Here is a 26,043-nt window from a genome sequence, read left to right as displayed (position 1 = left end):
CCTACTGGGAGTCAGGTTACATGCTAGGAGGATTAAGGAGAAGCTTACTGACTGTCTCATTCCCCCAATCCTGGCAGTACCTACCTCCTTTGTGGTTGGGGGAAGGACAACAGATGGAGCTGAACAGTGATAAGCCCATGGCTGCCACAGTCCTTTAACACTAACTATGAGAAAGGATACAGGAACAATACGATTTGGAGGAAAAATGCCAACATGTGTAATGTGCCATTTTCTACTTCCACACAGAAGTTTTCCCAAGAATTGTAAGACTCCCTTTTCACACAGCACTCTTCTCTTTTCTTCTTCTTGCTCATCTTGATATCAAGCAGCCACCAAAGACCAAAAAGGTGTCTAGCTTTCTATTATGGAAGAAGGTGGTCACAAGATGTTCCTAGTTCTAAAAGCAAAACCAAACCAACCACAGCCTTCTGGAAGTCTGTCCTACAAACGCATTTCCTACAGCTGAAGTTGGAGACAATTTCAGAGGGTAAAACATTTAGCACTTAAACTCCTCCAAATCTACACCATCTTCTTGCTAGGCTGAATCAACAAAGTCAAAACATTACTTACCCCAGTGCTGTCTCCAACCCAGGACAAGGATACTGAGCCACTGAGATCATCGAATACATGCTATAAGGGGGAAAAAAAAACATTTAGAAATGACATTTCCTCTTCAATGTTTGACTTCTTTAAATAACACAGACCACTATTACTTTCAAAGTAATTATCTTTACAATTAAAAGGGGATATGGATTTCTGGAACAAAATTTGGAAGAGACAACATTTAACTACTTAACCTGAATCACAAATAACTTGGAAATTTTAATTCTCTCTCACACAAAGTAAGCCAAGCAGATGAGTTCTCTTCACTGTACCAGATGGGGAGATGGGATAATCTATTTGCTTTCTCCAACAGAACTAAATATAAAGATACAGAAAGTATTCTTAGGATATTTTAAAACAAGAGATCACAGCCCACAATGACAGATATAATTGTAATGCAATCAGCATAATTTAAATTTTTCTAAGGAGCCTTCACAGTACAGCCAAATAGCTAATAGCTGGATTCTTTTTGTTTCTAGGCTAATATACCCAAATGACAAGGGAAAGAAGCAAGAGTAAATGCCCTTGTTTCACCTTTTTATTTAATAATAACAACTACAAAAGTAATAATATTAATAATAGAACCACCTTAATAAAGTTGTGGTGAAAGTGAGGAGACAGAAAAGGGAAAGCTGGTATACTGTATCCAAAATATGGTAATCATATTAAAATTCATTATAATAATTATTGTAGGTTCTTTTGAGTTTTGGTTTTCCAATACTTTCTTCTCTATTCATAAAATAATATATATCCATTATAGAAAAAAGTAGATGATAATGTTGTTTAGTTGCTAAGTCCTGTTTGACTCTTGCGACCCCATGGACTGGAGCCTGTCAGGCTCCTCTGTTCATGGGATTCTCCAGGCAAGAATACTGGAATGGATTGCCGTTTCCTTCTCCAGGGGATCTTCCCAAGCCAGGGATCGAACCCATGTCTCCTGCTTGGCAGGTGGATTCTTTACCACTGAGCCACCTGGGAAGCCCAGACAATAATAGAGAGAGACAACAAAGAAAATATAAATCTTATCACACAGAGATACTCAAAGTTAACATTATGTGTATAATCTACTAGTCTCTATCACTTTTTTAACCGATAAAGAAATAATACCAAAAAGGCCACACTGGCACTTGGTAAAAACTTCTTACTACATATATTAATATTAGAAATGTATACAGTAAGAAGTGAAGATCCTTCCTCTTCCCCACCACAACCTCACCACAGCCCCACCACCCAGAGGAGTTAGTAGTTTGTTGATGACTATGCTTTTCTTTTATGAAGACTTAAAAATATTACAAAGATTTTAAGAGTCTTAAATATGCCTTGCCTTTCCAAATATGAGCAGTTCCTTAGGAGCCGAGGATATAATTTCTATAGTCATTTTTATAGTATGCCCTGTGCCTACCATGATACTTTGCATGCTCAATAAGCATCTGTTGAATTATACATCCTTCCCAAACCACAAAGTTGATTCAAAATACAGCATGTCTATAAATGGTGGGATTCCAGCTGCATGGTCACTCAAGCCACCAATCGCAACAGAGATGTCTGAAGAAACAGAACTCACACATTAACTGTTTGGCTTATCTTCTAATTTTCTTTGGTGGTCCTACTAGATGGGTCGCTAAATTCACTTATGCTACTTTCCCCTGTACTGTAAGTAGCTTTGAGGTCGATGGAATCTCTTGTACAATCTCTGTAAATAGTACACTCAGTGCCACACAGATGGCTTGCTCAGTAAACGCTAGTTAACTCTCAAATGCTCAGAGCTTCTCATAGCCACTGCAGGACAGAAAGGCTATTCATACATGTAAGCTGGCCAAGCATCTGGAAAAAGTAGGTCTGCTGCTAGAGACATCTGGAACCAGAAGCTTAAAAACTGACACAGCAGCGCGTCTTCTAAGATACCACACAGGGCAAGACAGCATGTTCTCTTGAGTGAGGATACAGTGTCTGAAATGACATCAATGAGCTCCTTGAGGAGAAACAGGGATATCCAGAGTTTTCACAAATACCAGACAGACTGCATGGGCTAACAGTTATCTAAACAAAGGCTATCTTTCCAAGACAGGCTCTGGGCACAAAAGCTGATTAGGATAAAAGAAAAATTCCATCACTGGAGCTCTTGCTAGCTTGATCAAGCTTTCACTTTTCAGGCAATGTTCTACACACCTGACGCAGTCAGCAGACACACTGGCATTACTCATATCTTCTATTGCTCAGTCACAGAAAGAGGAGGACTATTAGATGACACCAGCAACCCTCAACTTAACCCAAACAAATCAAAGTATAGTTGACCTCATTCACCATCCAGAGTTCCTTTGGGAAAATGGAAGTGAAATTCATTAACTGTAATAGTGGCCTTCTGCTACCCTTAGTCTTCCCTTCCCAGCAACCAATTACATTTTACTTTTGAAAATGCATAAACTTACTGAGAAAACTCATCCACCTAGAGAAAATGCAATTAATTTTTTATATTTCAGTCTTTACCACTCTTATAGTGCTGTAAATAAAAGAAAATAATGAAATCAGATCTATCAACAGACCAAAGCTCAGATAGAAAGAAAAGGTCATATGGAAAGGAAACAAATCCAGGAGAATCGGGGAACCAAGACCACAGATTCAATCCTAGCCCTTTAACAGGAAGACTACAGATGTCCAGGAGAAGTGTGGACAATCTGGTCATGGTTAGGAGACAGAATTTACAAATGTCAGCAAAAGGCCATTAATTCTACTGCTTATTTATCATGTTTAACAAAATGTACATGTCATTCTACACTGTGGTAGCATCATAGACATTTCAAAACATGTATTACTTCTAATTATAGCAACAAGAATCATGCCTGACTGCCTCATTAGATCTGAAGCCCATCTGATTCAGGGACCAGATGAACAGGGACCAGGCCTGTTCATTTTAGCAACTAATACACAGCATAGTGTGCTCAGCTGCTAAGTCGTATCTGACTGTTTGCGACCCCATGGACTGTAGCCTACAGACTCCTCTGTTCATGGGATTTTCCAGGCAAGAATACTGGAATGGGTTGCCATTTCTTCCTCCAGGGAATCTTCTTGATCCAGGGATTGAACCCACGTCTCCTGCATTGGCAGGCAGATTCCTTATTGCTGGCACAGTGGTAAAGAATCCATCTGCTAATGCAGGAGACACAGGAGACGTGGGTTCGATCCCTGAGTTGGGAAGATGCCCTGGAGGAGAGCATGGCAACCCACTCCAGTATTCCTGCCTGGAGAATTCCATGGACAGAGGAGTCTGGTGGGCTAAAAAGAGTTGGACATAATGGAGCGACTGAGTGCAGCACAAACAGCATAGCACATGGAAGACAATGAAGATTAAATTCATTTCTTAGAAGAACTACTTTCAGAGCTCTGAAAGGGAGGATATGGAGTGAAAAGATATGGCCAGATCCACTTAATTTCCTCAAGACAGAAATGAGTATGCAATGTCAAAGTTCTATTCTGAGAGGACTTCTGTTTCCAGCCAAGATGGAGTAACATGGATCAGATTTACCTTCCACATGAAACAACTAAAAATAAAATAAAATAAAAACCAACACAGAATACATCAAACAGTAGTTTTCAAGACACTGGACTTTTGGCAATGAAGGACAATGATCCCTGAAAGAGAAGCAGCAAATGATGGCCTTTGGCAATGAAGGACAATGATCCCTGAAAGAGAAGCAGCAAATGATGGCCTACATCTGCCCTAGTGTACTGTCCTGAAATAATTTTCAGGCCATGGTACAGGGAAGGGGAGACAAGGCAGAGTCCAGAGGTCTTTCTCCCTTGAAGAGATGAGCTGACAGTCTGGGGAGGCCAAAGAGGCTGGAGTTCATAGTGAAGTATGTGACAGAGGAGAGAGCTATACAGAATGAGAACAGTGGACATCTACAGATGTGGGCTCCCTAACCACCCTGCCAAGTTTTCATCTGAGTACTAATCATCACATGAATGCTAGGAATCTACTAGAGGCCAGGGCAAAAATGGAAAGAAACAATATCAGGGCCTTACTCAGGCCCAGAAACAATTCCTGTTTCCAACAACCATACAGAAAACCTCGTATTTCACAAGGAACTGGATAGAATACTCAGAAAAGTTTTACCTTGGTAATGAAGAAAAGTTAACCCAAACGCTATTCTAGTTTTGCCTAAAAAACTTAAAAACAAGACCAAAAAGGATCAAACTATTGTCAAGTAACCTAACCATGACCCAGAACAAAGTTCAAGGATACTTATAGGAATATTAAAATATATAGCACTCAAGCAGATAAAATTCACCATGTCCAACAGTTAACAACAACAACAAAAATCCAGACATGCAAAGAAGAAAACAGGACCTATAATGAGGAGAAAATCAATCAAACTGACCCAGAAATAACACAAATAATAACATTAAGGACATTAAAAGTTATAATAATACTCCAGATGTTCACTCAAGAAGCTAGAGAATAGACCGAGCAAAGATGAGCATTAAAGATATGGAAGAGTATTTTAAAAAACTCAAATTGGACTTCTAGAGATGAGAAATATATACCCTAGATGAAAATTACAATGAATAGGATTAACAGGAAATCAGACATTGCAGAAGAGAAGATTAATAAACTGGAAGCCATACCTAGTGGAAACTATCCAAAGAGTAACACAGCAAAAAAAAGGCCAAAAATATAAATATTAACAAAGAATCACTGAGCTAAAGAACTTCAAGCAACTATATATAAACCAATAAATGCACACACACACACACACACACACACACACACACATATATATATATATATATATAATTGAAGTCTGGAAGATGTGGAGGGTGTGAATAGAAAAAATTGAAGAAATTGTAACAAAAGATTCCCCAAATTTAATGAAAAATATAAACCCAGAGATCCAAGAACCTCACAAACCCCAAGCTTAAGAAGCACAGTGAAAACTATACCAGGGCAAATCATGTTCCAATTGTTTAAAATTGGTGATAGATAAAAATCTTACAAGTATCCAGAAGAAAAAATGATATTACATACAGAGGAATAAAGAATCATAGAAGATCTCTCTTCAGAAACAATGCAAATCAGTGTATCAAAGTCTTTAAAGAACTGGGGAAAAACTGTAAAGACAGAAATCTATACCCAGGGAGAATACCTTTTAAAAGGTCAGGTTTTAAAGAAGGGTTCTGTTCTGAACTTTTCCATTGGTCCTCACCATTATATGGCAGGATTTTTTTTTTAAGTTTATTTTATTGAAGTATAGTTGATTTACAATGTTGAGTTTAATTTCTGCTGTACATCAAAGTGACTCAGTTAAACATGTATATATTCTTTTTCATAAGGGTTTATCCACAGGATATTGAATACAGTTCCCTGCGTTATACAAAGTAGAATCTTGTTGTTTATCCATTCTTCTACAATAGTTTGCATTTGCTAATCTCAAACTCCCAACCTCCCTCCCCTGCAGTCCCTGGGCAACCACATGTCAGTTTTCCATATCTGTGAGTGTGTTTTTGTTTTGTAGACATATTCGTTTGTGTCCCATTTTAGATTTCACATGTAATTGATATCATGGTATTTGTCTTTCTCTTTCTGACTTACTTCTCTTAGTATGATAATCTCTAGATCCATCCATGTTGTTGCAAATGACATTATTTTATTATTTTTAATGGCTGAGTAATATTTCATTAGGGCTTCCTAGGTGGCACAGTGGTAAAGCATCTGCCTGCCAATGCAGGAGACACAGGTTCAATCCCTTGGTCAGGAAGAGCCTGTGGAAGAGGAAATGGCAACATGCTCCAGTATTCTTGCCTGGAATATCCCATGGACAGAGGAGTCTGGCAGGCTACAGTCCATGGGTTGCAAAGAGTCAGACACAACTGAGTGACTAAGCACACACATATACACAATATTCCATTGCACACATACATTTTCTTTATCCATGCATCTGCTGATGGACATTTAGGCTGTTTTCATGTCTTGGCTATTGTAAATAGTGCTGCTTATGAACACAGGGGTGCATGAATCTTTTCAAATCATAGTTCTGTCTGGTATATACCCAGGAGTGAGAATGCTGGATCATATGACAATTCCATTTTTAGTTTTCTAAGGAACCTCCATACTGTTTTCATAGCGGCTGCACCCCATATTGTAGGTGTTTCTTTTTGACAGCCACAAGAGAGGGACTACACCAGTGCAAAAGATCTGAAAGACAGCTGAAATCCCATTTTTCCATGTAAAACCAACCATTCTAGTTCCTAGTTATCAGAGCTTGAATGATCTCTTCTTAGGCATTACTTTGCACAGTGCTTATGGATGCTGCTTGTACTGTAAATTGTACAGAACTCTCCAAGTACTGTTGCTTGTACTCTCAAATTATGCTGGGACTTCTTAGATGGTAAATAGTATGATTTGGTATTACCTGTCAGGCCTAGCACAAGATCTTACAAGATATTAAGTATCCCATGAATAACTCCATAAAAGTCTATTCACAAACCCCTGCTACCAAAATAGACCTGTGTGTAACCCCCCCTCTAATGTGGTTTCCACCATTACGGTAAATAATGGCTAAATAGGGTTTCTTCCCATGCCCTTACTGCCAGCCAAAACATTATTAAACACTAGTGTGTATTCTTGAGTGTTCACATGTACAATAGTGATCTTATTCCTCTCCTTCCACTGTAGTTACCATCAACTCCATATAGTCAAAAATTGGTGAAGTTCCCCCAAACACATCAAAGTGTTTAGAGGCAATGGCCAGGAGTAGATTATACAGAGTGAGTGAAGTCGCTTAGTCGTGTCCGACTCTTTGCGACCCCATGGACTGTAGCCCACCAGGCTCCTCCATCCATGGATTTTTCTAGGCAAGAGTACTGGAGTGGGGTGCCATTTCCTTCTCCAGGGGATCTTCCCGACCCAGGGATCGAACCCGGGTCTCCCGCATTGCAGACAGACGCTTTACTATCTAAGCCACCTCTGTATAGTCTGGTGGCTCAGACTATACAGAAGAGAAATTCAAATATTTGACTATGAAGAAATAACAGTCTGTCCACTGAGATTTAAACAGAGCTTACGGAGGTGGGAACAGATATAAATAATAGTGTATATGGCAGAGGGGGTTGTGCAGGCAGAACAAACACGAAGATATAGGCAAGTATTTTGAAAAAATTCAAAGGGTAACACTGATAAAACATATTATAAAACATACTGATTTCACCAACTAGTAAAGTGCTGAGTATACAGTATATCAAGTACTTGTTAAATAAGAACTTCAAGATCAGGATAAACACAGTTATGGTGGGAATGAAAGGATAATGAAAACAGAGAAAAGGAAATGTGTGTGAAAAGAAAATCACTTCTTGAAACACCCAAAGAAAACTGACACGCCACCACAGGATCACCTACTCACACAAGGAAGGTTTCCAGCGGTATATACAGCAGAACATAACCAGCTAATAAGTTATGGTTCAACTGCTCTAATCAAGGCAAAGTAAGATGAATAAGAGAAATAAGAGCAGAGGACAAAGTTCTGTGGATAGAAAGAACCACAAGGCAGAATAAGCCCTTTAGGAACAGAAAACCCCAAACCTCCGACACAGTATTTCCAATGAACATCCTACAATATGAAAATAATAAATACACAACAACATTCAGGAGTTGAGGAGTCCAGCCAACAGCAGGGAGAGAATCTACCTCAAGCGCTGTTACAAAAAAAGATGTTATGTATTAGCTGCATACATGACAACTGAAATGGAAAAGGTAGCAGAGTTGAGGCCTGTTTCGTTTCTGATAAACAATAGCTGTGTTGCCCCAGTGTAGTATGCCTAAGAGGTAGCTTATTTAGCAGAAAGACAACACGATCTGGCCACTACATATTACTAAACAGCCAGCCAAATGTAGGCTCTAGAAGCAAGTCAGAGTTAAGGGAAACCACGTAAACATGCTGTTTGTGTGATTAGCGATCCAAAACCAGCATCCAGAGGGACCACAGAGTAAATACAGTAGTTCAGATTACATAATCACACCCTATCATAAGAAAGCTCAGAAACCAAGAAATTTAAGACTAGTTATGTAAAATGTCAGCTTGATCCAATCAGGAGCAGATGAGCATGAAACTTGGCCACATCCAGTGAGAGATTTATTAATCTCATAGCACAGTTACTGGCACAGGAATAGACAAGACAGATCAATAGAACAAAACAAAGGTCAGGACTAGACAAAGTTTCTTTTAATGTATGATAAAGCAGGCATTTCAAATCACTGGTAAAAGAGAGTTGGTAAAGCTAGCTATTTGGAAAAAAAAAAAGCTGGATTCCTAACTTCCTTCCTACCACCGCTCCCCACTCCAAACTAAATTCCACATAGACCAAAGATTGAAACACAAAAAGTTAAGCCACAAAAATCCTAGAAGTATGAGTGAATATTTTTACAAACTTAGAACGAGAAGGCCATTTCAAAAATGATACAAAAGCCAGAACCCTTAATATATCAATTACTTTGACTATATAAAAAATTAATAGCAAAATATTGAACATAAAGTTGGAACAAAACTGGAAAAACTATCTGCAACACGACAAAGGGTTAATATACAAAGTATTCAGGTCAATAAGAGAAAGACAAAGGCCTCAAAAGAAAATAGGTAAAAGACACAAACAAGCAATTCACAAATGGACACAGAAATGACCAATAACGTTTGAAAAGTTATTCAATCTCACTAGTAATCAGAGAAAAAGAATGTGATAACATTTTCCACCTTTTGGAAAAGCTTGACAACAGGCATCCAGGGAGAGGTGGAGACCAGAGTGCGCCTGTGTGCGCCGTGGGTGGGAGTGGAGTATATAAACTGCTGTTAACTTTTCTGGAGAGCTATTTGGTGATATGAATCAACTGAAAATGTCCCAACCACATGACTCAAGCAATCCCACTCAGGAATTTACCACCAGGGGATAATTACACATCTTCAGAGAGGACGTTACACACCTACATGTTCAGTACATCCTGCAGGCCATCTACTGTGTTCAAGCCTTACACACAGTATCATTTAATCCACGTAACAACCCCGTATTACTATATCTGTATATTCTAGATGAAGAACTGACGCTCTGTTAAGTAAGTTATCTCAGGCAATAAAACAGTATATACCAGGTGTCACTGAAAATGTTCAGGTGTTTACCGACTTTGAAAGGTTCAAAACATGTTGAGTAAAAAGCAGATTTACAGAATAGCAGGTAAAACTGTGTGTTTATGTTTATGGTTAAAAGCAGCTTCTTCTAAATACTAACAGAAAGCACCTTTTGTTGGTAGAATTTATGGTGATGTTTCTTCCTTAAAGTTTTTGCGGAGTGACTGGATGGCTCCCCACCACATCATCTGTTGAGGGGACTGTCATGGATAGTGTCCCGGGTGGTACTGACAGCCACATACTGACCCCAGCAGGGGAGCTCTGGGTACAGGGAGTCACTGATGGGCGTTTACAACCAAGTGGGCTTCCAGGGACTCATTATGTCAGAAAGTTGGTGACAGCTTTCTGAAATACATTCACCTTGACATTGGCTAATGCAAGACTCATACACACATTTAATGCCCACCATTTAAAAGCTTGAGGTTCACACATTTAAGAGACCATGAATGAACACAAATGTCCATTTCTACGCTCATCTGGCTCATCCCTAGTTCCATCTTGGTCTTCCCTGGTGGCTCAGTGGTAAAGAATCTGCCTGCAATGCAGGAGACCTGGGTTCAATCCCTGGGTTGGGAAGATCTCCTGGAGGAGGGCACAGCAACCCACTCCAGTATTCTTGCCTGGAGAATCCCCATGGACAGAGGAGCCTGGCGGGCTACAGTCCATGGGGTCGCAAAGAGTCGGACAGGACTGAGTGACTAAAATTTAAAAAAAATTTTTTTTCAGTTTCATCTGGAAAAAAATAAAGGCCACAAAACACAACATTCTTCACAGAAATAACTTTGTCTTCACATCTAATTAAACTAGAAGCCTAATTAAATTACTGTTGCTATGGCTAGGAGAACTCACAGTTGGTCCCAAGAGTCACTGTAGTTTGGGAAAAAAAAACTTGGTAATGAGAAATCTCTGTCTATCTTTAGTTATACACCCAATCGAAAGTAAAATACTCAAAGAACTCACACCAACACAACTGAGCCTGGGTCAGTTTCACATGGGGGGACCCAGTTTAAAAGCCACTTGCAGATGACCCGACGGGCCATCAGGAACAGCCTCTCTGGCAAATAAACAGGGAGTGAATGATGTCACCCTTCACATGCCTTCTTTCCACAAAAAATCTGCTTGCCTACCATGTGCCAGACCCTTTTTCAGGCACTGGGGACACAGAAGTGATAACACACACTCTGTGCTCGTAAAGTTTGTACTCTGTGAACACACTTAACAGAAGTCTAAAAATGAAGACTGCACATGCAAGACATTCAACCTACAGAAGACAACCTGTCACTGAAAATAAAACTGCAAAAGAGTGTTAAAACCTGGTCTAGTAACTAGCTGGTTGGGAAGGCAGGCACAGATCCTTTTCTCTCTTGGGAATCTATTATATTTCCTCAGGAATAAAACTGTATTATGCTCCTTCACTCACTGGAATAATGAGAGTCAAATGAAGTAACAAGGCACCGGTGACTCCATAAAGGCTGAGAGTTGAAGGTTCAGGCTTCCAAACCCAACCAGGAAACACAGGGACAGACAGGACATAGTGATGTGTAAGAGAGGTCTGGGACAAACTGGGCAAAGCTCCTGCGGGCAGGAAGAAAACCTTAACAGAATACAGCTCTATTAAATAAGGCACTGCTAGGATCACACAACATGAGCCAAAAATAAGATCACAAATGTTCCAGTTCTCCTGGAGACTATCCTTAGAAATAAAAGAGCTGAACATAAAACAGCATACAAGCTTGCAAATCTATTCAATTATTCAGTTTCCTGTGAGGCTGGATGATACAGAGAGAGCACTGGCTTAATACCTGGTCAACTGGAATTTGATTTCTGCCTCTGCCAATAGCTCTGTGAATCTGAGCAGTGCAACCTCACTTCACCACCAAGGTGACGAAGCTGGACCAACAACATTTCTAGTTCTTGTAAGCTTTAATATTCTATGACTCATCGATAATTTCACAACTCAGTCTGCTTTTCCACTGCTCTGTCTTCGTTTGGGAAAAAAAAAAATCAGCTCCTTGTTCCACAATAGTCTAGTGTCAACAAGAAAGGGCAACAATAATCCCATATCTAGAAAACTCAACAACCTGGGCACCCACTGAAAGGAACCAAGGGAGAGAGATCTCTGACGCCACTGTCCATGCAGTAAAAACCTGCAGACTTGACCACTAAGAGAAGCCTGCAGACCATCATGCTAAATCAGCTTGCTAAACCTCTTAGACTGTCTAAAATTAGTAATCTGTTTTCTTAGTTTACAGAAGCATCTTACAGAAGTAAAATTAAGCTAAGTAAAATTTTTTAGTTTATAGAAGTTAAATTTGGGGGACAGTGTTTCTAGAGATAGGAACAACAGTGAGAAGGAACAGGATCTTGAAAGGGGACCATCATTTTTATAGGAAAAAAAAGAGTAAACTTCAGCAAGGCAGACCATTTCACTAAGCTTATAAATCTGGGCCATTTGAAATGGGTGAAAATAGCCCCGCAAATCTCAACAGACCTTGAGGGTATTAATGCCACACCACCTTAAAATAATGTGAGTCGTGGTACAGCATAATTTAATCTCCTTAATGATCCAAGATCATACTGTTAACTAAGGAAGCAGAGAATTATTTTAGAAAGATATCCATTAAAAAACAAACAACAAAAACTTTGGCACTTAAAAGGGTAGGCACAGTTATTGAAAAATTCATTTTCATGGGATAATTTATTTCTATTCATGCCTAATAAATCAGTTAAATTTCAAAACTCTTAGGATTTAATTTTTACATCTTAGTCTCATTTCAAAGAAAAGAAAGTGATGAAAGGGTCTGCACCAGTTGCCAGCTAACTGAACCATAAAAGCTCATGGCTCCCGACAGGGTGTGGAGGCCAGCCCCTGACTCTCTCTGCAACAACCACACAGGCCTTCCTCCAGATTTTTGGAGGCATTATGCTCTTTTTAGCCCCACATCTATGAGCATGTTGTTCTCTCTGCCTGGGACACTCCTACAGGAAAAATTCTATTCATCTTTAAGCACCAGCTTAAATAATTTCTCAGGAGCTCTATCATTTGCTTTTTTCCTTCTTGGTACTTACTGTATTTATAACTACGTATTTGTTTAATGTCTATTTTGTCTCCTGGTCCATAAAGGCAGGGATCTTGTCTGTTGTGCTCTATATCAGTTCCCAGGACCCAGTACAAGGCCTAACATGTGGTAGGTGCTCAATAAAAAATGGCTGAATTAAAGAATAATAGTAATATTGACCCTTATTGAGCACTCATGATACATAAAGCATCACTGCTACTTTATAGATGAAGGAAGATCAGAGAGGCTAAGTAATTTGCTCAAAGCTACACACCTGACAAGGGGCAGAGCAAGAATGCAAGTGTCTGTCTGAGTCCAGACTAAGCATTTGCTGACTACTCTTTCTCTAGCACTGTGTGAGGCAAAGGGTGAAGTTAAGGGGCATGCTTGTACTATCTTTAAGAAGTCTATAATCTGGAGAATACCAATGGGATAAATGAAAGTAAAAACAAAATTGAATGCTATAGTAAAGTGCTCGATTACATAGCGTTGTTAAGTGCCATAGGAGAGAACAGAAAACACCAAGCAGAGCTAGAAAGGCAGACAGGAGGAATGCCATGAGAACAAAGACGAGAAGCAACGGAGCACAGGGCAAGCTACAGCGACTGGTGAGAAGGCAACTTCAACCAGAGCGGAGAGTTAATGTAGGCCAGGAAGTGGGGCAATGCTACTTTAAAGAGATATGCACGTAATAAAAAATCATTCAGTAATATTTCTCTTCTCCTTCACTACGCTTTAGGTTTTTAAAAACATTTATTTTTGCTGTGCTGGGTCTTCGTTGCTGTATGGGCTTTCTCTAGTCTTGGCGAGCAGGGACTACCCTGGTTGTGGTGCATGGGCTTTTCAACGTGTGGCTTCTCTTATTGCAGGGCACAGGCTCTAGGGCACGCGGGCTTCAGTACCTGTGACACCTGGGCTCAGCAGCGGTGGCTCCCAGGCTCTAGGGGACAGGTTCAATGGTTGAGGCACACGGACTTAGCTGCTCTGAGGCATGTGGGCTCCTTCTGGACCAGAGATTGAACCCATGTTTCCTGCATTGGCAGGCAGGCAGATTTTTCACCACTGAGCCACCAGGGAAGCCCCAAGCTTTAGGTTTATTATGCAGTTTTACACCTATGGCTGATTCATGCTGGTGTATGGCAGAAGCCAACACAACACTGTAAAGCAATTATCCTCCAATTAAAAATAAATAAAATTTAAAAAACAGACACTTTGGATAGACAGTCTTTCCCTTATCAGACCCAGTTTTTTTTTAAACTCCAAGTCCAAGAACATAAGTAGAATGTACTCCTTAATCCAGATTTGGTTCTTGTGAGTAACCATACTCATTCTCCTGGAATATTTCAGCTATGAAAAAAAATTTTAAGTGCATACACAAATATTTGAGCATCTAACTAGTAATCCATTAGAAGCTGTGTGAAGATAATCATCATAAAATACCTTTAATAAAGGATGAATACACACCAAATCCTAATTAATCTTCACAAGAATCTTAAGAGGTAGGTATTTAATCTTCACGAGGACCTTAAGGAGGTAGGTATTAGTATATCCATTTTATAGATGAAAAATCTAAGGTTCATTAAGATTCATCTCTCCCTGGTCACCACTAAACTTTGAATCCAGGTCTAACCTGAGGTCACATTCCTTCCTAATCACCACCTGCTGCTGCTGCTGCTAAGTCACTTCAGTCGTGTCCAACTCTGTGTGACCCCATAGACGGCGGCCCACCAGGCTCTCCCGTCCCTATGATTCTCCAGGCAAGAACACTGGAGTGGACTCAAATTAATATTACTTGTTAGTATCACTCATATTAACAAGTTAAATTTTGCTGTAATCATGAAGGTTAAAAAAAAAAAGAACACATATGCTTCTTACACTTCTGCCAATCTTGACTCACTCTCATTCTTGCCACCCCCGCCCAAGGCTGTCACTCAACCCTGCCAAGTGATGAAATCAAATACATTTATGCCGCATCTGTCTCCTTTTATGCACATGTTCCTCGGGAGCTGGTATTTACCAGCATCATTTGGCTGACGATTGGGCTCTATGGACACAGAAAACAGATCAACAGATTACTAAGAAATGATATAAATCCTACATACATGGTAGGATTCAAGGTTTTCAAAATGTTTTCTCTTCAAAGTCTTATGATAATACTCCCATTTTACATGATGGGGAGTTGAGGCTTAGAAAGGCTAATTGAGCTCTGTTAAGGGAACTATGACCTTAAGGAGCAGAGAGGAATTCATAACTACATGACTTACAGCCAGAGTCTATAATCTTGCCTTACCTCTAAAGCAAATGAATTGACTTAAAATATCTCTATGCAACCTTCCAAATGCAGCGCCACAGGACATACATGTTCTACACCCAGCTCTTGGCCTGTAAGCAAGTTATTTAGCCTCGTTGGTAAGAGAGCTGACCGGCTAATCAGCCTAACAATCTATGATTCAAACTGTTAAGCACATTATCAGCAAGAGTTCAATTTTATCCTTGTTGACAGATGTTCAGAAAAATCTGTTCACAGGCTTCATTGTCTTCTAGCTCCTGAACTTCTCATCCCTGGGCTCACTTCCCCCTTCAATAAGGTCCAGGAGTTCTGAAGTGTTCCTTGAAACCTTGAGCACTTCATGGACAAAAGACGGTCTGCCTTGCCCTCTGTCCTGCTCCAGGCTGGACATACTCTTCCAAGACCACAGAGGATGGTCGACCTCGAAAAGTATAACTCTTCTTGGCTCTCCACTTCCACCTCTGGTTTATCTAGCTCTAGCCTCCTGTCACAGAGAAGGCAATGGCACCCGACTCCAGTACTTTTGCCTAGAAAATCCCATGGACGGAGGAGCCTGGTAGGCTGCAGTCCATGGGGTCACTAGAATGGGACACGAAAGAGCGACTTCATTTTCACTTTCCTGCATTGGAGAAGGAAATGGCAACCCACTCCAGTGTTCTTGCCTGGAGAATCCCAGGGACGGGAAGCCTGGTGGGCTGCCGTCTATGGGGTCGCACAGAGTCGGACACGACTGAAGCGACACAGCAGCAGCAGCAGCCTCCTGTCAACCACTAACTGTTAAAACACTTTCCCCAGTAAGTACCATTAGCAGACTCCCTCCCTGTACTTGCGGTTTCTTTCTTTCCCCTACAATGAGCTATCTTTTTAACTAGGTTTTTCTGGAAACCTTATTCATACTCATCAACTACTTCTTCCCAGAAGAAAGTCTCTGCTGATCATCCCTTGAGCGTATCGTGGACTTCCCTATCTCCAAGCCTTTACAGGTCTCCCTAAGAATTTCCTCCACACCTTGATTCTCTCTTCATCCATGAGGCCTTTCCAGACTATTGCATTGCAGTCATTATGACTTCTTCTAAAATTCTTTCAGACTCTCAGCAAACCATCACTGAACAGCTAAATCCTTAAGATGACAACAATACAGATTTTTTTAATGTTTAACTTTTCTTCTGCACAGGCCAGAACTCCAAAAGTGTTTAAGTGAAGGATACCTACACAATACTTTACTTTTAACAAACATTTTGATAAAACTTCTCATTTGACTCTCCAAATAATCGTAAAGCTGACTCTCTAGTAAAACGAACAAACAACAACAAAACTATAAAGGTCAGAGAAGTTAAGTGATTATCTAAAATCGTACAATACAGCTATGAAACAGCAGAGTCAGGATTCAAATCCAGTATTGTACTTAGTCACTTAGTCATGTCTGACTGTCTGTGACCCCATGGACTGTAGCCTTCCAGGCTCCTCTGTCCATGGGGATTCATTCTCCAGGCAAGAATACTGGAATGGGTTGCCATGCCCTCCTCCAGGGGATCTTCCCGACTCAGGGACTGAACCCAGGTCTCCCACATTGCAGGCAGATTCTTTACTGTCTGAGCCACGAGGGAAGTCTGGGTATTAAGATTTCTTTTTTGATTTTTGTATATAACAGGCTTATGACGGGAATACCTTTGACAAACAGCAGGTACCAGATAAACATTTGATCTGAATTATCTGAGAAGTACTGCTGCTGCTGCTGCTAAGTCGCTTCAGTCGTGTCCGACTCTGTGCGACCCCATAGACGGCCGCCCACCAGGCTCCCCCGTCCCTGGGATTCTCAAGGCAAGAACACTGGAGTGCGTTGCCATTTCCTTCTCCAATGTGTGAAAGTGAAAAGTGAAAGTGAAGTCGCACAGTTGTGTCCGACTCTTAGCGACCCGATGGAGTGCAGCCCACCAGGCTCCTCTGTCCATGGGATTTTCCAGGCAAGAGTACTGGAGTGGGGTGCCATTGCCTTCTCCGCTGAGAAGTACTAAAGTCAGTTAAAAATTTCCTTCCCAGTTCAATTTCTCTTGGTACTTCAGGGTGATCTTACTGTTGAACTAGATTTGCAAATAGGCTCAACTACAACATTAGAACTTAGTTTTTTAGAACATTCAGGTAAAAAGAGCAAAACTCTTAACAAAAGCAACCATGAGAGATACATAAGCCCTAGAATGAAAAAAACATACATTTTCTTCTAATGAAGAAGAAATCTAAATCAAGTCAATTAATCACACATTAAGTTTCTAACTAGCACAGGGCTGAGTATATTTATGGGAGGCTGACCATCTATTTTCAAACACACAAGCAGCCATGACAAAAAGAAAAAAAAAGCCTCATTTTTGGTAGAGTATTATAGGGAAGGAAAAGGAAAACAAATTTACTGTTAGGTATCTATTTGGTTTTCTTTTGGACTATCCAAGCTAGCAGCTTTGATTAACATTAGATTTTTTCCAATCAACAAGGAACAATAAAATATTTTTGCCCAAATAAGAGTTAAATTTCTCATAAATATATGGACAAAAATACACCCATTATCTTTAAGAACACTCGTATTTCACTGAAGCAAGCTCTGGAAGTGGTAACAAATTACCCTAGATGTGAAATCCAGGCCATGTTCAAGTTCAACTGGGAAGCAGAACAGCCACAATTTGCTTCTAAACTTGGAATCAACCAATAAACATTTGTGATCACAACCTCTGGCCTCCTCTTCTTCTATATGAATCACAGAATTTATTAGACATTTTCAATCTAGTCCAAAACTTCTCATGTTGTAGATGAGAAGTTGAGGGCCAGATATTGAAATGCCAAACAGAAAATAAATTACATTCATAGAAAACTTTCTCAGCAAAACACCACAGGCTCTGAATGGAAGATTCTGTCTTTGCTATGGTTTCCTGAGACTGGGGTTGAGAACAGAGAAGGAAAAATAGCTCCAATCTTAAAAAAAAGAAAGAAAAAACAACCAAAACGCCCCCATATGTCCAGCATTCACCTAACAGCCTCTACAAGTATGAAGAGTCTATCATGAAGACTCATCCAAGCCAGCTAGCTCAAAGCCACATACTATTAACCCAGCCTTGACTATAGTCACCATTACAGTGTCAGAATGAAAAAACACCTGCCCAGAACAGACTGAAATTGACCAATTTGTTCCCCAAGCCCCATTACTCCTCAGAACCACCTACATACAGATCAGTGAAGCCAGAAAGACAGTGGGAAGAACAAGTTTTTCACTAAGTGTTTAAAAAAGAGTATAAGATACAATAGAAACACTGGTTAGAAAAAAACAGAGATAATTTTAAAAAAAATTTTTTTTTTTTTTTTAGAAATTTACAAATGCGGTATCTGTTTTATAATATTTTTTGAGCCACTGACACACAGCCTTTTGCTAAAAAGGCTGTATTTTTAGTTACATGTCAAATTTGATATCTGGTCTACCTTAACTTCTGGTCTAACTTAGCTTCTAATTGTATAAAGCATCTGTACTTCATTTCTCCAGTCTCAAGGCACAGTCCACTTTCTGAGGAGAGAACTTTGAGGAGTAGGAAGGGAGGAGGAAGAAGAAATGTGACTCTCCTGATCTGATCTCTACAACTCAGTATTAAGCACTGCCCTTTCTTTGAGGATCACAAGAGAGTAACAGGCCAACTAGGGCAAAGTTGTGGGGCACGGTCTCTGTAGTCACTCACTGAGAACCCAGCGTTTACTGGCAAGAGTTGATTTGAAATCAACAGAGTGCAAAAGAGGCTGTTAACTGCTTCTGTGAACCTAACACAAAATATCTGATCAAAACAGCAGGATGAGGAGCCTATTATTATCACCATTACAAAAAGAAAATTGCCAGTAGAAACTGACCAGTGTTTTTAATTTTCTAATTAAAAATCACTATGAGCAGAGCCAAATATTTGAGTCAGCAGAGAACTTACCTAATTGTTACCCTGTATCCCCTTTGAGCCATTTATTCTACGTGGCTAGCTCTCTACCCTCACCTTAACCAAACCTCAGATGATAACTAACCCTTCCCCAGATAAGTATACTTCATCAACTTGGCTGACACTGCTAACTGAAATCCCAGACACAGAAGTCATTTGAACATCTCCTAGGGGTTACAGGTCTGATGGATACACTGTATGGGTGCAGAGTCCTCAACAGGATTTTGCTCATTCTGCTCAATCAGGACCAGGAAGGAGGAGAGCCTAGAGAATTCCTATTCCTTGACCTCAAAACGAATGGATGAAACAGGGCTCAAGAGAAGATTAACTAGAGGCTGAAGGTGGGAGTGCTGGGGAAGGCAGTATAAAGAGAGGCTGGGTACTGCAATAAAAGAGGCAGTTAGAAAGTTTCAGGGCAGTTAAAGGCACTGACCTTCAGATTTCTGGGTGTGACAAAGATCCGCAACAGGCTACGAGCAGTCGCTCCGTAAAGCCTCCAACAGGCACATTCAGTCCTGTCAGCCTGGACTGAGTCCTGCCAGCACCAGCAAACAAACACACACATTCTTCTCAGAACTGACACCCCATACAACAGGGCCTCACCACAGGGCCTGTTTTATTTAAGAAACCAGACGCTTTGATGTTGGGGTAGAAGTTGTGAAGTTACATGTAAAGAAACAGTTAATGACAGAAACAGAAGGACAGAGAATGAACCACAGTTCCTGGCTTTATTAACCCTAAGTGTTAAAAGTTTTAAGGAAATTGTCAAATGGTCTGAACTCAGGAACGAGAAGTAAGGAAATTATGTCAGCCACCGCCATAACTCTGGCCAAGGCATTTCATCTATTTCTTTAAGACACAGTTTCAGGCCTAACCTCAAAGGGGTGCTTATAGAAGGAATGTTTTGAAGCAATCCAACTTAGCAACCAACATTAATAAAATCATCTAGGCTTGCTCAACTTCTCTCTTGCACAAAGGTTATACATGTCATGAACACTCTAAGCATTTAAAGGAAAGAATCAGTTAAAAGTGTGTCATGAAAAGAGTTTGGGGTTAAAGGCAAAAGGAAGGTTATTTATTGAGTCTAAGAAGAAAAGCATTTATAAATACACACACACACTTAGTTGCTGGATTTCATGACTGAAGAGACCAAGTCTATATAGGTCATTACAGCACAAGGTCTTCTAAAACTTGAAGAATATAAAAGCACTCTCATGCTTTAGTTCTGCCTTGCTTTCTAAAGATTAAACCCCAGCATAGTCTCACAAAGCTAAATAGGCCACAGGAACAGGTCTAGGAGATATGCTAAAAGCTTTGAGGCTTTTCGTTCTCCAGTTGGAATTCTCTCTCTTTGTATCTTGGCACCTCCAATATCTAACACATCCTGGACAGTGGAAGATATTCACCTACATTGATTACATGAAGGAGGCTTGACATGAACAGCAGGTTATCCCTATAACAAGTAAGAAGAGAACCAGGAACTTTTGATTCTTCTTAGGAACTGAACCCTGTTATCTTACGAAAAACTACTCTAAATGGCACTTTCCCAGTTGTACAAAGTATACAATATTTCTAATAGAAAGTTAGAAAGTTGTTCAGTCATGCTGATACATTTATTTCACACTGTCTATAAAGGCTCTCACAACACGAGCTCTTCAACAGAGTTTCAAGATGATTCATTATGACTTTTAAAAATACAGAATTGCAAAGCAGAAGAAACCACTACATAACAACTCTTGGTTAAGGTGGGTGCACTGCTAAGAACTGCTTTATTCAACTGTTTCTAAGGTGATTATTATTAACAGTGGCTCCACTTATATATACATGCTATAAAAAAGATGGGATCTCTGAAGAAACTAGACAATTAAGAAATGCACAAATAGTTCTCTTAAAGAAGGTCACTGAAAGAAGACTTAAAAAGCAAATTTTTTAAAAACATCACTGGAAAGAGTAACTAAATAAAATGAAAGAAAGGGGGAATAAAAAATATATATATATATAGAGAGAGAGAGACAGAGACAGAGACAGAGACCTCAAAGAATGAGATTTCAGATCTGCTCTTGATAGATCTGGCCTAAGCACCTCCTGAGCCAGTTTTTTTTTTTCAACCTCTTGCTTTAGAAACCAATATATTACAAATGACATATCAATTCAAACCAACCAGGGAAGACTCTGACGAAAGGAATAAATCCAGGAGCAGCAGCAGGTCCTAAAGGTAGGTCAATCAGCAAGAGAAGAAGCCAAATATGGAGTAAGAATGCTGTGTCTGGAGTAAGAATGTTGTGTCTGGCTGGCTCAAGGAAGGAAGTGGTCCCGTTATAAATTAGGCACTGGTGTTGTAAAGCCTTTCTCCACTCCCCACTGTGAGATGGAAGTCTATAACATTTTTCTTTTCCTTGTCAAACAGGAAGACTTCCCAGTTCTCATCCTGCCCTATGTGCATCCAACCTGTCCCACAGGTCAGCATTAGCTTGGCCACCTTTTTACAGCTGTTGTTTGGACTGCATTTAGCAAGAGTTTTCCCTGACTGCTTGTGCTTTGGCTGCAATTGCCCTGGGTCCCCAGAACAAAGAATTCTGCACAGATTACTAGTCCAGGCAGAGGAAGAAAGATCAAGGGGAGACTGAAGTTGGGCTGGTACAGAATGTGGTTCTACAAAGACAAGTGCAGTCAGCCACTCACCTCTGTCCCCTCACTGCAACTCTCTCTGAAAGAGGAAGAGATATAACGGAGAAAATGCACTGAACTGAAAAGACATTATGCAACAAATAAATTGTTAGTTCTAGAAAAAATACGAGGAAGATGCCCAGGTTGCACTAGAGCAAGTAGCCAGGACACTGACTACTGTCAATCCAGTAGTGTGCAAAGGTTGAGATGCTTATCCCCAGAGACAGAACTGCCACAATTTCTAAAGTTTTCGTCTAAGACCTGGCTCAAAGGAGAATCTCTGCAGTGTTTCTTCACCGTCGAAAACCATTGTTAAAACAGTGTCAAGACATCCTGGTTAGAGTCCAATACCAAGACAGAAGACCAAATTGAAGGCCTAAAACAGATCACACACTGTAATCCCACAGACAACCTTGTTCCTTTAGCTATTAAAACACACATAGGAACCTAATAACTGCTTTGGTACTTCTGAACACCAGTGACCGACCCTGGAAGTACTGACCCCATGAAGGCACACCTTTGCTTCTGCGCAGCCCCAACTTCTCCAACCACTTAAGAGGTAATTAACTCCTGCAGCTTCCTCGTGGGGGATAGCGTTACTCGATCCTAATTATTCATACAGACGGAAAACAACAACACTCGATAGATTTTGACAACTTAGAAAAAAAAAAAAAAAAAGAATGCTGTGAAAGTCTAAGCCGGCCTCCCCTGTGACGAAACACAGCCGCCTCCTGGGCCGCCACAACCGAGGGGTCGCTCCCTCTGCCCGACTCGGCCCTCCTGCAGCCGCAGTTTCGGGGCCGCGGCCGGGTGAGCGCGGGCGCCGCGCGGCCGGGGTCTCTTCATCGGGGACGCGAGGCGCGCGGACGGAGAAAGAGCGCCGGTTGCGCGGGCCTGGCGGGCGGGCCTCTCGGGGTACGAGGGTCGGTACCTCGCAGTCCGGGAGGTGGCCGGACCTGGCGCCCGCTCACCTGGTGTGTGTTGTTAGCCAGCCTGCTAACGAAGTCCTGGACCCCGCCGCAGTCTTCGTCCTCGCCGGGCGCGCTGCGGCGCCAACGGCCGCCGCGGGGAGCCGGGCCCCCGGGCGCGGCCGCGCGCAGCCCCCAGCTTACCCCGACGGGGCCGGACCAGCGCGACAGCGGCGCAGCGGGCGGCGGCGGCGCGTCCAGCCGGTCCTGGCCGAGTGTCGCCGGCGGCAGCAGCTGGAGGAGGAAGAGGAGAAGGCCGAGGCCGTGGGGCCAGTGCGAGAGGCTGTCCGCTGCTCCCCCGGGCCGCTCCATCGCCGCCGAATGCCTACGCCGCGGACACCTGCAGCCGGGCGCTCCCGCCCACCCCCGCAGGCGCCGCGCCACACCCCCGAGCCCGAGCCCGGCGCTCCTTGGATACGCGGAGCCGGGCCTCTCCGCCCCCATAGGCTGGCCGCTTGTCCTTCTTCCCCGGCCCACTGCTCATTGGCTCGCGTCGCCTCCGGCTTCGGGGGTCCTGGATTCGGATGCCAAGATGCGGGACTGATTGGCTGGAACGTGGCAGAGACGGTTGAGGTCATCCCCCGCTCGCCCCGCGTCTCCAAGGCCGGGCTTCCAGAGTTAAGAGGAGCTTCCTTCCTTCGCAAGAATCCCCCCCGCTCCGTGGCGTCCCGACCCCCCACTACTCTCTCTGGCACCCTCAAGTTGGGGCTGGGTTGGTCCCCTCTTCTCCCCCAGAGACACCCCTAAAATCCCTCTGGGTTGCGGCAGCGCCTGGAAAATTTTCTCAGGGAATCCCTGACCTCGCTTATCTGGAAAAGGGGGCTCCTTCATGAACCGGTGCTTCTGGTTTTTAACCCCCGCACTTTGGAGCGCCCATTGTCTACTGCAGCAGCCGCCTTGCTGACAAAAGTGAATGCGAACTGTGTGGGCTGAGTCTTGTGAGGCACATAGACATCAGGACATCCGTGACTCACGCAAGCCTGGTGAAATCTCTTCTCACTCATCTTCCATTTAGGCAGGGAGTTAGGCCAAAACAGGAATTGCTTATTGGTTTTCCTGGAGTTAGAAGTAGATGTTAGGGGCAGGTAAAAGGGTGCAATGCAGGTAAAAGGGTGCAATATAATTGCCCAGTGCCTACTTTAGACATTATTGCGTAAATGCACATTTATCTTTATCAAAGTACTTTAACCCTGCAGTGAGTGCACGGCACAAGTTTGATTTTCAATATATGATATCCCCTAATTTAGCATCCTGCCTCCAATAAATAAAACAAAATCCCTAAGCTGTTGCCTTTATCGCAGAAACTGCACACATAACTATTCTGGAACATGTAATGCAGGTAAAACCAGTTCTGGATTTTCTCCTTACTGACTCCAGCCCTTCAGAATGCCAGAAGTTATTCTGTAAAATAGGGAACAGACACAAAATATACAAAACATTACACCCAAATAAAGTCATTAAAAATTACTTTTAACAATTACTGCAGGTAAACCCAAATGATATTTATTGTAGAGCAAAATGAATGGTGCAGTGCCCCCAACCCAAGTGTTACATTAAAATCCTCTAGTCATGTTAATTTGCAAACAAAAATTTACTACTTTAATGTTTACAAATTTACATTTTGCCAGAACAACCATAGTAAGGTGTGACAAGTGAAAACATAATTTTGAAAGGTAAAATCACTGGAATAGTCTTCCAAGTTCTCAGCTACTGAACTGACAAGATAAAGCTCCATGAAAACTGGTGAACAATTTGTTCTTTTCCATTAACTACAATGTGTCAGATTTTTAAAATACAGATTATTTTTTAATCTATGCCAACTGGGGAGTAGATCACAAGACAGTCAGTTCCACTAGCATGTGATTAGCTGGAGAGAGAAGACAGGCTATACAGGAATATTTCTTTGTTTGGGCCAATACGTGAATGGTCTATTGTCTCACTGCCTGAAAAGAAAAAAGCCAACTCAACAGTGCCATCTCCTGGAGAAATTACTAAATACCCCACTATTTAAACTCATTATATCATTGCAGTTATTTAATATATTGCTTTCAGTTTTCATTATATGCTTACAGAATATGTTGCCTTCTTTGAACTGTACTAGCTGCTGAGGACACAGTACCTGGCATATGGCACTCAGTGTTCAAGTGAATGAATTATTTCAGTATTTCACTTTCGTCTAATGACACAGGCACTAAATATAAAAGTTGCACTGTCAGACCTCCTTTGTGAAATACCACAGCTAAGATCTTACCTTACTTGCAAGACTAAAATATGTAAATTTATCCTATTACTAAAACCATACTATTCTCCAAGATAAATCCTAAAGCAGAAAGATGAATTGAAAGCAGGTACACATCACACAACCATTGTTTTTGTCAGTAAGATTATGTCTCTTCTATTTAAACAGACACAAAAAAACCTTAAAGGAAATTTTAAAATTCTGCAGAAAACTGCAGTCGATCTCTTCCAATAATTCTGTAATTGGGATTACAAAGGGAATTAATTTTGTTTCACCTGTACAGTGTAAGCTGAGGCTGAGAGCTACTTTATTCCTTAGTATTTTTTTCTTCCCTACATAATATACATGATTCCAAGACACAACTTCACCTCTCCTTAAAGCATGTTTAGTCCATTGCTGCATTCATCTACACTGAGTTAAAATAGGTATTTATTGTCTAGTTCTCCCTACTAGAAGCTTCACTGGAGCACAGACCATACCTACACCACAGCTCTATCTCCAATGCCTAAAACCTTACTATATTTTTAGTATTCAAATTTGCTAAATCTGAATAAATATTAGTTGAGATGATTTTTCAATGGCATTTCCTATTAGGATTTAAGAAGTGAATGTGAGAGAAACTAATCTCATGATTATGCTATATTTAATATATCACTAGAACTGTCTCCAGAACACTGGTGACAATATACCTTTAGTTCCCTATTTTCTTTATGTGTGTGTGTCTCAAGCAAAGCTTTTTTCCCACATGTTTCCCATCATTGCAGTTTCCAAATGTATATAAGGACACATTTTTTGCTGGGAAAAGGTATGAATTTAATATGAATTCAGCGTATTCAAATCAGAATTTTAATAGAGTAAAATTTCCTAGAAATATTAATGAAAATAATACACAATCAATTATGCATTATTCACATATGGATTAGTCATGTTGTGGATAGTATATTCTCAAATCTCATTGAGGTTTCCCTCTTACTCAGTAGGTATCTAGGCCTCTCATACCTGACACTTTAAAAATTAAGAGCTGATAATTTAAAACCAGAAAAATCTGTGTTCAAGTCCTAAGAGCTTAATTTTTTGTGTCTATGGTCACA

At 41.1% G+C, this 26,043-nt stretch overlaps 1 protein-coding gene across 5 annotated transcripts in view; it reads right to left on the bottom strand.

Annotated features, from left to right (window-relative positions):
• SORT1 (sortilin 1) overlaps positions 1 to 23,089 on the bottom strand; it is a 67,853-nt gene extending 44,764 nt beyond the window's left edge. For 2 of the 5 annotated variants that reach the window (XM_025288149.3, XM_044944598.2), the window contains exons 1-2: positions 22,717 to 23,089; positions 571 to 630 (exon numbers count right to left, since the gene is read on the bottom strand). In XM_025288149.3, coding sequence (XP_025143934.1) covers positions 571 to 630; positions 22,717 to 23,025 — 369 coding nt within the window. In that variant the 5' untranslated portion in view covers positions 23,026 to 23,089. The remainder of the gene's footprint in view (positions 1 to 570; positions 631 to 22,716) is intronic. The other 3 variants (XM_025288150.3, XM_044944599.2, XM_025288151.3) reach the window with 2 other exon arrangements.
• Positions 23,090 to 26,043: the final 2,954 nt, after the last annotated feature.

This window comes from Bubalus bubalis, chromosome 6 (genome assembly GCF_019923935.1).
Source record: "Bubalus bubalis isolate 160015118507 breed Murrah chromosome 6, NDDB_SH_1, whole genome shotgun sequence".
NCBI lineage: Eukaryota > Metazoa > Chordata > Mammalia > Artiodactyla > Bovidae > Bubalus > Bubalus bubalis.
The sequence above is the reverse complement of the archived record's forward strand: the minus strand, read 5'-3'. Positions and strand labels throughout refer to the sequence as shown.